Raw genomic sequence first — 14,113 nt, 5'->3', positions numbered from 1 at the left:
GAAGGACGACACCCCGTGGGGTGAGTGGCAGGACGTCCCCCGCAGATCGGCGACCCGACCGACGGAGTCCCGCCATCCCAGGACCTGGCGGAGACGGGAGAGAGACGCCTACACCCCTGCGGACGGGTAAGCCAAGCAGCCCTATTACTTACCTGGTTACAGCGGACGGCGAAGCGCTGGAGGGGCCGCGCCAGGCCCAAAGCGCACGTGGAGGGACGGCATCACTTCCGGCAACGACGGCGGAGCAACCGGAAGTCGTCATAGAGGAAGAGATCCCGCATGGGGGTCCCACGCAAGATGGTGACGTTTCCGGTTCCGGGGAGGACGTCACTTCCGGTGGCGACGACGGAACCCATGAAGAAAAAGCAGCGACGCTTCGGCGATCGGGGGAAGGTCCCCGATCACTTACAAGGCCCAGAAATTGGAGAGACGATCTCAGGACTGAGGAGGGTGAGACATCATCCTTGGACCAGTCTACGGACAGCCAGGAGCGGGTCGTAACCCCGTGGGGTCCCGTTCCGTGCCCCTATGCCCAAACCCCCGCCATAGTTAACACCCCTACCCCCATTCCACGGTCACCGGGTTCACCGCCTAGCCTGGAGTACGTGGACAATTCACAAGGGAGAGAGGGAAGACGGACTGGGGAAAGGCAGCGCAGTGGCGCTACGGAGGGCGATTCAAGGGGAGGGGGAGAATTGAGAGTGGCAACTACAGCACCCCAACCCGTAGTAAAGGCCTCGGGGTCGTCTAGGTGGTCTGTACCGCGATCTGAGCGGTCATCAGGGGTATTTTCCATGGACGATGATAGGGAGTCAGGGAGGTTAAACAGATTCCGGGAGAACTGTTGGTGGGCCCCATTATTTGAAGGGTACTCGGCCTGGATGGACCGCACTCGGTTCCTCATCCGACGAGAGGATGTAGTGGACTACTGGTGGGCGGTGGGAGAGTTTACCCCAGAACAGAGGGACAGAGAGCTGCAGGAGCGATGGCTGCAGATTGAGAATAGGGAAATAGAGCCTATTATATATATATATATAGTGTGTGTAATATATATATATATATATATATATATATATATATATATATATATATATATATATGTCTTATTGTAATGGCATCTTAACAATAAAAAGGGGATGCCTTGGCGTCGTTACAGGCTTACAAATACTTTGGCCAAAGAATTTTTACTAAATGACCCTTACTTATGAGAAGAGAGACGGATTAGTATTTTACTATATAATTTGTCATATTGGATGTAGCATGGGGACTTTTTGTCTTTTGTTATAGACATGAGGTCACAATCCCAGTAGCACTTGTTTTGACACACACACACACACATATATATATGGTGTGGTGGGTTTGGGCTATGAGCTTGCAGGGGTTGTGTGTGTTGGCATCTTTACAATGGCTTTCAAATCACTGGCTCCAGATCAGGGGTGTAGTCTAAAGTAAAGAGTAATACTCCTCTCTTTGCATGTAAATGCCTATTGCTAATGATTGGTAGCTGGAATGTGTTTGTTTTGGCAATATGCTGGGGAATGGCCCCTTCTGGCTGGGCTGCAGTACAACACATCTGGCATCTGATGACCAGCAGTCATTCTCTTTTGTGACAGTAAGTGTTTAATTCCCAACCTTCTGTATATGCCAAGCAGCGTTGGGTTTCAGTCCCAGCCTTACTCTATGCTACACATCATCGGGTAACTGGTCTGTGGCCATGTGTTTGGCTGTTCAGAGCATTACTGTTGAATCTCAGGATTTCACTGTTGCAGATATATGCCAAGTCACAGGTACATTAACATTTCCAGATGTTTTCCTATTTTGGAAAAATATGGGTGCCATTTTGTTAGGGTGAGGTTCTTAAGCCCACAATGTTGGCCATTTTTAATGATCCCTATTCTACAACGTTGGAATTGCTGCAGAATGTAATCCTCAATCCAGCATGTGCACAGAAGAAAAGCAGTTTGTGTTCTTCATTGCACAGCATTTATTGTTCTGCTCCAATTGGCTGTGTTATGGTGGAAAGCATAAGGACATCACAGGTGCAACAAAGTAGTGATGATCCGGTAAATGCCCTGAAAGTGGAGTGATTGAGCGCAGGATACGGGGCAGTATAACCCTGGCAGGATTACAACAAGAGGAGCTCAGGCACAGTACTGTATGTTGGATTGTGACTTCCCTGGAACGCATATGCTTTCCAACGATCTTGCTGCATAGGTACAGTCCTTAAAATCATTGCAAGGGATGGTTTTGTGGACTAAACATTTTTTTTGTCTGGTCTGAAAGAAAATTGGAGAGCAAAAATGAACCTCAGCAAGAGTAGTTGATTTCAAATAAAATTATGATTGACAAACTACATCTGATTGGACTGCAAATGTCTATAACCCAGTGTCCCATAAATGGAAAAAATATATATATATATATATACACACACGCCGTCAAATAAGCGCGTACTTGCCTACACCTTTGAAATGCTTTGCACTTTTGCTATAATGGAACACTAAGGATTTGTGACATGGATAAAAATATACACGTTGGTCACTTCAGGGTTTTATGTAAAGGGGCTTGTGAAAACACTGACCTACGTGCTGTTTCTGTTGTGTGTGACATTAGGTGAGATATGTAGCGTGTTACAGAATACACCTTTTAATCATGGACATGGTGTCTTGTTTCATTTTGCAGCTGAGCATAGAACAGGCTCAAGCGCTGGCGGAGCAAGTTGAGATGAAAGCCAAAGTGGTGCAGTCCGAGATCAAAGCGGTCACATCAAGGCACAAAAAGGCACTTGAGGAGCGGGAGTGTGAGCTGCTCTGGAAGGTTAGTATCTTGTGTCAGTGTCAACATATAAAAATATGGCACTCTGCCTGTAACAGTTCTGTACCAAAGTTCACCGTAGGCAATGAAAACATTCATTTGGAAAATCATTGTTGTTTTTCATATATATATATATATGCTGGGTGATAATGGGGAAAGGTGGGGTTGCAGACCTGCCTAAGACATGCAGATGAGCATACAGCTATATTTGCATATTTGCTTTCCTGTGGAGGGTTTTTGTCACTTTTTTTACTCACCATAACTTAACTCAGTATTATGGTTTGGCCTATCCCATAAGCCTCTCTTGCATCCCAGTAAAATCAACCCCACACTGATGAGACCCATCAAGGTCGAAACAGCTGTCTGTGGGTGGTTTTCTGGGTATGCACCTTAACCCTGGCTGTGCTCAAAGCTGTGACCATGCAGCAAGCTTAAGCCTATAGGGAACCATGTTAAAAATGGTTATTGAGGCAAAAAGTGACACTGTGTGCTCATTTGCATGTCATTTCCCAGAATCCCTTGCTGCAGTGGAAGTGCTGTATGCTGGGTGATAATGGGGAAAGGTGGGGTTGCAGACCTGCCTAAGACATGCAGATGAGCATACAGCTATATTTGCATATATATATATATATATATATATATATATATATATATATATATATATATATATATACAGGCATACCCCGCGTTAACGTACGCAATGGGACCGGAGCATGTATGTAAAGCGAAAATGTACTTAAAGTGAAGCACTACCTTTTTCCCACTTATTGATGCATGTACTGCACTGCAATCGTTATATACGTGCTTAACTGATGTAAATAACGCATTTGTAACAGGCTCTATAGTCTCCCCGCTTGAGCACAGCTTCGGTACAGGTATTGCTGTTCAGGACGTGATGACAGGCGCATGCGTGAACTGCCGTTTGCCTATTGGGCGATATGTACTTACTCGCGAGTGTACTTAAAGTGAGTGTCCTTAAAGCGGGGTATGCCTGTATATATAATATCTACAGAAAAAAGTAGAGATCTGCAGCACTCAAAATAATATATAATTATACTGTACAAGTATAGCAGCAATACTTAGCTTCCTATGTGGTGCACACGGAAGAGCCAGGATCATCATCCATCTCACAAGAATATCTATAGAAACAAAGTTCGTAGCACTCGCTCAATGATGGTAAAAAAAAACCTATTTATTCCATCAGTAATCAAAAAGACAAGTGGGTGACGTTTCGGATGATGTAGTCCTTTGTTAAGCTCCTATTGCAGTGTATCTAACTGCCTCTTTATAGCTATAGGTGGAGGACAAATTAGCACCCAAAACACAGCTTCCGGTTCCACAGTGACTCTCCCAAATATTACAAGCTGTTCTTAATTACCTTCCTGTCACTTGGTAACCATCCATCTAACCTGTGTCAGTAAAGTCCGCAATCGGCCCCCACACGGGAATCCTCTGAATTCTATCCTCTGTCGCCCGGCAGTAGCAGGTTCCGCCCTTTACAGCATACTAGGTGATATCCTTAGCAACACCTCTCGGCATGACACACAGCCAGGGGGAAGTTCCAAGCAGGGAGAAGGCTGTCAGATGTTTAAGCAGCATCCCACGGTTGTAGTTCAGCCTCCAAGCGTTCTCATCCAGGAGCGAGTTGTACTAGCAAAGGAGGTATATTTGTTCAGTTACAAACCCTTTGCTATGATCTGTCCACGCTATACTTAGTGATATTATTGATAATGCCGATGTATACAGACACATTGTCAACCTATGTTTTTGTTCCTATTATTCACCAAGAATGTAATAATTTGAAATCATAAAAGGAAAGAGCTAAGGTACACACAATACTTCCAATCTTAGATTGATAAAAAATAGGATCATATAGTTATATATATATATATATATATATATATATATATATATATATATATATATATAGGAAAAAAACCTGGCGCTTACCTTAAGCTTAATATATGAGGTGTGCTTACAATGTGGCAGTAAGTTAAACCACGGCTCTATGACAGATGCTTTGAGCCAGCATGGAGTTCCCCTCTGCTGCAACCCCAGGGAAGGGTTAATCCGGAACCCTTTCAAAAATATAGAGACATACAAGCAATGGGGGAGCGTGGGATTAGAAAAACATTTAAGAATTAAAAACAATAAAATACAATAAAATTATTGTGGTTATAACAATATTGCTGGGGGTTGGTGAAAATATTAAATACACTTACACGGCCATGTGCAAGCGGACACGGTAATGTGGTTTCTTTAAGCAATTCCAGTCACTCCCAACAACAGGTAATGGTGGTATAGAGGGTTTAGAAATAAATATATAAATATATCTGTACTCACACGGCCGTGTGTGAGTCTTTGCAGGAAATTGGTAACTTTGGGGTTAAATTAACCCATCTGCATCTCCCCCCAGTGTAGACTTTTCTTTGTTTGTAACCAACGTGAGATTCTAACTTCAGTCTTGGGCATCAGATGGGGACTCTCCCCAGTGGTGATAGTAGGGGGGGGAGTGGGTGGAGAAAGTGAGGCACGTTGTCAGTGGGGTTTAAAACACATTTATTAGTTTTAAAAGAAATTGGTACAACAAGGCTCACATACATACATAATGGTTGGACCCCTGGCCTCCTCGTGCAGTCCAGGATACAGTTTCAGCAGCCGTTTTCGCCAATCACGCGTCCGTGATGCAGGAGGAAAAAAAAAAAAAAAACTTTTTTCTCCTTGCTGGCAATGGCTGCCTGGTTGATCTGGCTACGGGAGCCACGTTGGGCCAAATTCAGCAGGAACTTTAGAGCTACGCGTTTCGCCGAGTCATATATAGAATTTTATTTTATTTTTTTCCCGTGGTAGGGTACCTATTCGTGGATATAAACCATGTAGTATCTGTCAGTACGTCCTAGTCACAGCATACGAGTTAAAGCTACATTGTTAGCCAGTACATGGGCCTGGGTATTACTCCATTCCAGGTTATAAGTCCTAAAGCCCCTTTCTTGATCATATAGCTAGTTCCCCAAACATTAAATACATAGAGCAGCTACATGGAAGCCCACGTTGTTGTAGTCTATTTGGCTTGTCCGCATCCTCCAAGGAAAGGGCTGAGTTCAGCATAGTCAAATCTCCGACATGCTGGCACAGAGGGAAGACGACGACGACCCAGAGGGAGCACATATCGGGCGACAATACTCTAGAATGCTGAAGACCAAAAAAAGACACATAAACACAGTGTAAGGCGTGAGTAGTAAGTGCCCTCCGACTCTTGCTACTCACCAACCTGCGTAGTTCCAGTGTCTTCAGTTGTAACCTGGAGGTCAAAGTCTGTAACTCCACTGATAAAAACAACAAGAGTAAATTAGTCATGTTGTATTAAACCTCTTGGGTATAACATGCCCAGTTCGTGTATCTAATATGCCTCCCTCTTTAGAAGTCTATGTCCTCCCTGACATGGTTTGGCAACCACCTCAATCAGTTTGAAACGGAGTTGACTTACATTGTGCCCCACCTGTGCGGACAAACGTTGGTCCAGCACCTTGCATCAGATAGTAGACTAATGCAGTAGACTGGTGCATTCCTTGGCTTTACGGGTAGTTTCCCCCACATATGCCAGGCTGGATGGACACTTAATCAAGCACACCACATTTTCTACTTTACAGGAAGAGTAGTCCTTTATCTGGTATTGGTACCCTGTGTGTGGGTTTGTGAAAGTCGGTCCCTTCTGGACATTCCCACATTGTGCACAGGAAAGGCAAGGGAATGTACTCCCTCATTGGCGTACCCCTGAAATGTGCCTTCTCAGTGGACCCCAAGTCAGCTCTCACAAGGGTATCTCTCTTCATGTGTGCCCTCATATAGGCCATTAGTGGGGAGAGTAATTAGAGCTTTTCTAAGGCCGTGCCTATAGTGACGTCGATGGCGACACAACGGGTGACGTCACCCGTCGCCACCGGCGAAAGTTATATTTAGCCGCACGGCGGCGTCGCGTAATTCCGGCTATTTGATTGGTTCAAGGGCCGTCTTTTGCCGGCTACCAGTTTTCGCGACTGTGACGGTCGCACGCGGCGGCGGCAATGCTTTTGTTTGCGGGCGACGTCGCCATCGCCGGCACTATAAGCACGGCCTTAGAGCTGGTCAGAGTCAATCAAGTGCCAGTTTTTCCTGATGATTCTACTTATAGTGTGACTTATAGTGTGACCAGCTGTATCGTATGTTGTAACGAAAGGGATCCGCTTAACGTTTTGGGTTGCAGAAAGACTTCTTTATCTACCATATTCACCCTCTCGAGCTCTGTGTTCAACGCTCTCTCAGGATATCCTCTCTCTCTGATTTTCTCAGTCATTTGTCTCAGCCTCACTGCACTGTTTGGCTTCACTGACTATCTTTTTTACTCTGTAGAGTTGAGGGAAGGGACCGTACTGTATTTGTGGGATGGAAACTGTTGTGGTGCAACATTGTGTTGCTGTCTGTGGTTTTGGTAAATATGTTAGCCTGTAACAGGTCTCCCTTTTTGTAGACCTTAGTATTGTGAAAGCATATATCCGATGTATCGTAATGTTAGTCTCAACAGACCCATTAAGCTTACCCAGAAACTGTAATAGAGATCCAATGTTGTCCGTCTATACCATGAAGATGTCGTCTATATATCTCAACCAGGAGGTGATATACTGTGTGTATAGCACATTGCTGTACATCTATCACTCCTCAAAGTAGTTTCTGTATATACTAGCATAGGATGGAGCAACATTTCACCCTATAGCTGTGCCCCTAACCTGGTTATAGAAATCATCCTCGAATAGGAAGTAATTTTTGTCGAGGACTAACCTTAATAGCACCAAATGTAGATCCTGTTCCTATACCATCAAAACTGAGGATTGATTAAGGTAGGATCCACAAGCCCCCACACCATCCAGATATGTAATCAAGGTGTAGAGGCTATTGACGTCTAAAGTCACCAATAAAGTGTTGGGTGTAAAAGAATGTAGCATCCTTAATTTAAGCAGAAAATCAGTGGTGTCCTGAATGTAGGATTTGCCCGTAGTTATCATTAAATGTAATATCCGGTCCAGAAAGATAGCTATGGGTTCAAAGACAGAATTGGTACCTGGTACAATAGGACGTCCGGTGGATTTTCCAGTCTTCGATGGATCTTGGGGAGAGTATTAAAAACAGGGATAATGGGTTCTTCTTCAGTGAGATATAGTCCAAGTTGTTTAGAGATAATGCCCTGCGTTTCATCTCGCCCCAAGATGTCCTGAATAGTTTTTTTTATCCGTGGTGTAGGGTCAGTGGATAACAACTTATAGTTATTGATCTCAGACAGTTAAGGATATTTTTTCTGCCCTATATTTAACCCTATCCATCACAATGATGGCAGCTCCTTCATCGACTGGCTTGATAAATATGGATTTATTGTCACTTAAACCTTTCAATGCCTTCCGTTCCTCCATGATACAGTTCTGATGTATCCTGGTTTGTTTGTCTCCCTGTCCTCATCCTCTACCTGTGGCATTGCCCTCCCCGACTAGTCAGCCCCCTTTGCCTCCTGGGGGTAGCTTCGATCTAAAAGAGATGTCACTAGAATGGTCAGAGTCTGATGATTTGTAGAAAATCTCCTTAGGGCGATGTTGTTTCTGGAAAGTGGGTGGGCCCTGTTGGAAATCGGTTGTAATGGCTCGGATGCTGGTGGATTTTCTACCCGAGGCCTACGGTCTGGAGGATGATAATTAGCTCTGGACCAGGTACTATGCCCTACGCCAGAAAGAAGGTGAGGAGCTGTCGGCGTTCATTCATCGCATACAGTTAGTATTGTGGCTGCTACTCACCCGCAAACTCGTATGTAAGCAGTTCCTACGGAGTTCGAGCCCAACTCACCCTATAGCCAACATGCTCCTGTGTGGTCTCCTACAAGGGAGTCCACCTACGTTCACGGGACTGTTGAACCCAGTGGAGGGGCACACAACTGACTGCACACGGCCAAGAAAAATAAGGAGACCCGCAAGAAGAAACCAAAGGAACGGCGGTAATAATCTTATCCGGATTGTGACGTCAACCGCGATAACCGATGCTACAACTGTGGACGACAAGGTCATATCTCAAGGGACTGCTCAAAGCCCAAAAGACCCACCACTGGAGCCTCATCCTACACCGTGCAGGCAACGCAATCATTCTCCATGCTATCAGAACCACTGGAGCCTCATCCTACACCGTGCAGGCAACGCAATCATTCTCCATGCTATCAGAGAGCATTCCGGAACACAGCCCTGACGAAGCACCCCACGGACGCCTACAGTCGGGTCGGACCGGCAGCAATCATTAGAATCCTTGTGGAAGGCATCTACTTCTCGGCCTTGCTGGACACCGGGTCACAAGTGACCATTATCTACTAGCCTTTTTATGACCAACACCTTAAACATCTGCCCTTGCTACCGGTGGAGAAGATGAAGCTGTGGGGTTTAGTAAAGATGGTGTGGTGCAAGTTCGGTTAAATATACAGCAACTGAATACCAACAAGACTCATCCCATGGCGGTGGAGGCCCTCATCTGTCCTGATACTTGGGAACATCCAAGCTCCCCAATCTAATTGGGGAACAATGCCGATGTCGTGCATGCCGTGATCCGGGCTTATCTTCATGAGGTGGGCGAATTTCCCCTATCCTCGCTACCGATCCATCCGGTACTCAAAGATGAGTGCTATCGGGTTGCTCCACAAGAAAAGTATGGTGAACTCTTCAGTCAAGAGAAGGGGTTGATCGAGATCCCACCAGGGGCAGGGAGACACAGGAGAGCAGCAACCTGCTATTGGGGCCATGATAAAGCCGACTGGCACTTCTCCCTGGTGTCTACACCTGAAGACGTTGAGCGGGGGTACACGATAGTCCATGAGATAAGAAAATGGAGAGCTTCAATTCCAAAGAGAGTTACAGTGAGCATCCACAACATTTCTCCTTACACTATACCCATTTACGTCGGTAAAATGCTGTGTCGGATATACCCACTCTCGCCCCTAGAGATTATGGTGCATAGGAACGCCGCTACAGTGCGAGATGAGCCTGCTAGGCTGCGGTTTGATTTTGGGGAATCGACCCTGTCAGAAGACTGGAAGAGATGACTAAAAGTGCCAAGCTAGAGAAATGCCGGGGGGTGTTCTCCATTAGCGAGATGGACGTGGGTTGCAGCAAAAAAACGCCCAGCACACGATTTGGCTGAATGACACCACGCCTTTTCGGGAGTGTTCCAGACGCATCGCTTTTAGAGATGTGTAGGACGTAAGAAACGTTCTGAAGGAGATGGGGATAGCAGGCATCGTGACTGAACCTTGTAGCCCCTACGCCTCTCCAATTGTGGTGGTACGCAAGAAAAATGGATCCGTCCGCCTGTGCGTAGACTACCGGACCCTGAGCGGGTATCTTACCCAACAAGTACACTCTGCCACGGATAGATGAGATCCTCAACTCGCTGACAGGAAGCCAGTGGTTCACCGTGCTGGACCTGAGATCTGGGTACTACCAGTCTGTCCCCTGGTTTTCTATCAGTTTACCCGAATGCCCCAAGACATTTGCGGTGCTTCAGCGACCTTCCAGCGGCTGATGGAGAAGACCATTGGGGATATGAATCCTTGGGAGTGCCTAGTCTACACCGATGACATCATCGTGTTTGGAAGAACTCTCGAAGAACGCCTCCTGAAGGTTTTGGATAGACTGTACCAGGATGGCCTGAAGTTGTCCCTGGACAAGTGCCAGTTCTATTGCATGTCGGTCACCTACGTGGGGCACATAGTGTCTGTCGACCTGAGTGGTTACCGACCCCGCCAAGGTCGAAGCTGTGGTGAACTGGCCAAGACCAGACAATGTGATGGGGCTACGATCCTTCCTGGGGTTCTGCGGATACTACCTCTTCTTCGTAGAGGGATACTCTAGTAAAGCCAAGACCCTCAACAACTTGCTAAAAATCTATCCAGAGGAACCTCGGCAGAAGGCCGCTTTTCCACGAACACCCTTCTGCGACAAATGGACATCTGCCTGTAAAAAAGGCCTTCACAGGACTCAAGAAAAGCCTGACGGAAGCCCCGGTCCTGGCTTACACCACAAGTATCTGGCTGGCCTTCGCCCAGTGGCGGATGTGAGCCGAAGTTAACCCCAAGTGAACAGAACTATCCAGTTCATAAACTTGAGTTCCTAGCCCTCAAGTAAGGGGTAGATGAGAAACTCCACTATTATCTATACGGTGTTCCCTTCGAAGTATGCACGGATAACAATCCCTTGACGTATATCCTAACGTCCGCCAAATTGGACGCCACTGGCCACAGGTGGCTAGCGGCCCTCTCCAATGATCAATTCACCTTGAAATACAAGCCAGGGTCTCTAAACATAGGAGTACGACACAGGACGACGGCACCTGCGAAGAAATCCCTGGGCCTGGGATGCGGGCAATGTGCTCCACTGCGGCCATCGTAGAAGATAGTCGTGTTCTCCGAGCTGCGACTAGCCGATTGCTTGGGATGCCGACCCAGGGCACTTCCCGCTGCCTACTGCCATCCCGACGGCATGGCCATCACCCAGAATACCATCCTAGAATGGAAGGATATAGTCCAGGCTCAGATACATGATCCAGTGGCTAAAGCTATATGCGAGGCCATACACCAGAATAATCCCTCCTTGTTGAAATGTACCGCAATCATCATTAGAGAATGAGACAAATGTCAAATAGAGCGTGGCTACTCTTCCGGATCGTCCCCTACCACAATGATCCAGACTGATGACAGCTGGTTCTGCCCAGAAGCCTGCAGTACCATGTCTTACGATCCCTGTACGACAACCACGGACACCTGGGAGTGGATAAGACCTTCGAGTTAGTGAGGAACCGCTTCTTCTGGCCCAAGATGCGAGAGTCCGTAGAACGGGATTGCCGGAAGTGTTTGAGATGTATCCAGAGGAAGACTGTACCCACTCGTACAGTCCCAATGGGTCATCTGAAAAGCTTTGGTCCCATGGACCTCGTCTGCATGGACTTCTTGTTCATCAAGCCCTACTCGAGATATCGGCAATGTCCTGGTAGTGACAGACCACTACACTCGCTACTCTAAAGCGTTCCTGACAAAGGACCAGAAGGCTCTCACAGTCGCCAAAGTACTCTGGGAGAAGTATTTCATACACTACTGTCTGCCGAATCGGATGCACTCCGTCCAGGGAAGGGACTTCGAGAGCAAGCTCATCAAGAAGCTTCTCAACCTGCTCAATATCAAGAAATCTAGGACCACTCCATATCATCCAGAGGGAAATGCACTGCCGGAGAGGTTCAACCGAACATTGCTAGACATGCTTGACACCCTAAAGGGCTCTAAAAAGGTTGCATAGAGCAAGCACGTTGAAGCACTGGTGCACGCGTACAACTGCACCAGACCTGAATCTACGGGGTACACATCCTTCATGATGTTCAGGCGAGAGGCACACCTGCCTGTAGACATCCGTCTCATGGTATCTACCGATGGGGTACCCAATTTCGGTCACTATCAATACGTGAAATGACTTCAGGATAGCCTGCACCGCGCCTATCAGCTAGTGGAGAAGGCCTCAGCCCATCTAAATACCGACAACAAGCGACGGTTTGACCACAAGGTCCGATATCGGGAACGTCGTCCTGGAGATGCTGTTCTCTTACGCAATTTAGGGATCCCCGGCAAACAAAAGCTGGCCGACTGCTGGCACGACAGGGTCTTCGAAGTAGAGTCCCAAATGCCAGGCCTCCCGGTCTACCGTATATGAGACGCCGATGGCCGGGTAAAGGTTTGGCACATAAACCACTTGCTACCCATTCCGCAAGTGGGAGAAAGGGACCCCGGACCAGAGACAATAGTAATGGCCAGTGAGCCAGTGGGGTCTGAAGAGAACTCTGAGCCAGAAGAGTCTACAGAGACTCCAGCTTCGGTAACAGAGATAACCCAAGATCCTTTGGAAGGAACTTCCACCAACCTCAATGGAGACTGGTGGGCACCTCCCGAAGGAGCACCGGGTTATGGGCCTGAGCCTCAAATACCATCACCAGTGACCCGCTAAGCCCAAACTTTGTGCCAAGTAGAGACATTGTTCACCCAAGTTCAAGCCTCAAGCCCACGATAGTCTCTCCAACGATGAAGCTACTGAGACAGAGACTCGCTGGAGTCAGCGAGTAAGACGCCCTCCCACTAGACATATGATTTGCTAGGGGCACCCCACTATGAGTCTCAGCAGCAAGCTAAGGGCAAGCTAGCCTCAGTTATAAATATGTTTGTGGAAATGTACAACATCGTTTAGAGTTATAAATGTGTTAAGTTGTATATTATACTATGTATTTTCCATTATATAACTGTTGTGTGTGGTTATGTCGTTCCCAGGCCGGGTCGTTGGTTTCTTCACCAGGGGGAGGATGTAGACAGGTTCCCCTCTTATCTCCGGGCTGCGCGAGGGGGGCGGCTGCAAGGATGGCTCCAGTAGGGGATGTGGCGTGCAGGGAGGTTGCGGGTGCCGCTGGGGGGGCGACCGGTTGCCGGGAGCTCCGAGTCGGGACGCCGGTAGGGCACCGCCATCTTTACGTGACGCGCATGCGCAGAAGTACTCGCGCATGCGCAGAAGTACACACGCATGCGCATAGGAGCCCTGAGGTCGCGGCAGCCAACTTAGAGGAGGCGCATGCTCAGGAAGGACAATAGGAGTGGCGACCATTACAAACACAGGGCTCCGCCGGGACTACATGCCCCATAATGCATTGGGGATGTGCATCCCATGCTGGAACACAGCCAATAGGGCTACAGGGTTCTCTTGCTAGCAAGTAGATACATTTGGCGCACTCAAGACACCACGCCAGTCGAGAGCAGGACGCAGAGGAGAGAGGTAGGGTCCCAGGTGCCAGTAGCCCTGGAACTAGGCCAGCTTTCCTCTGTAGGCCCCAGTTAGTCCCCGACTTACATTAGGTACCTGCAGCTGTATAGGGAAGGCCCATAGGCAGGGATGCTTCCCCAGTATTGTATAGTGTCAGGGGCACAGTGACTATGCCACGCAGTGAAGCATACATGTATGCAGTCTGGTACCAGATCCAGGCATACATCACCAAAGACTATTTTATAGGGGCACGCTCCAGCGGGAAACCCCTCCAGGGGTAACCGCCTGCGGATCAAAGCGGGAGAGGATTCATCCGATTGCGGCGCGGGACCACGTCGCGGATCAATGGACTTAGCTGCTCGGTTGACCTAGTCTGGACAGAGACCAGGAAGGTATTACATACATGTGCACCAACGGCCCAACACACTGTGGGTAGTGCTATCCCACACACACTC

General features: G+C 47.6%; 1 protein-coding gene across 2 annotated transcripts in view; it reads left to right on the top strand.

Moving 5' to 3' along the window:
* The window catches only part of TRIM71 (tripartite motif containing 71), a 108,386-nt gene that overhangs the window by 87,722 nt on the left and 6,551 nt on the right, over positions 1–14,113 (top strand). For both annotated transcript variants that reach the window (XM_075587046.1, XM_075587045.1), the window contains one exon: positions 2,680–2,814. In XM_075587046.1, the coding sequence (XP_075443161.1) occupies positions 2,680–2,814 (135 nt within the window). The remainder of the gene's footprint in view (positions 1–2,679; positions 2,815–14,113) is intronic.

This window comes from Ascaphus truei, chromosome 2 (assembly GCF_040206685.1).
Source record: "Ascaphus truei isolate aAscTru1 chromosome 2, aAscTru1.hap1, whole genome shotgun sequence".
Lineage (NCBI taxonomy): Eukaryota > Metazoa > Chordata > Amphibia > Anura > Ascaphidae > Ascaphus > Ascaphus truei.
This window is presented reverse-complemented; position numbering and strand designations above follow the sequence as displayed.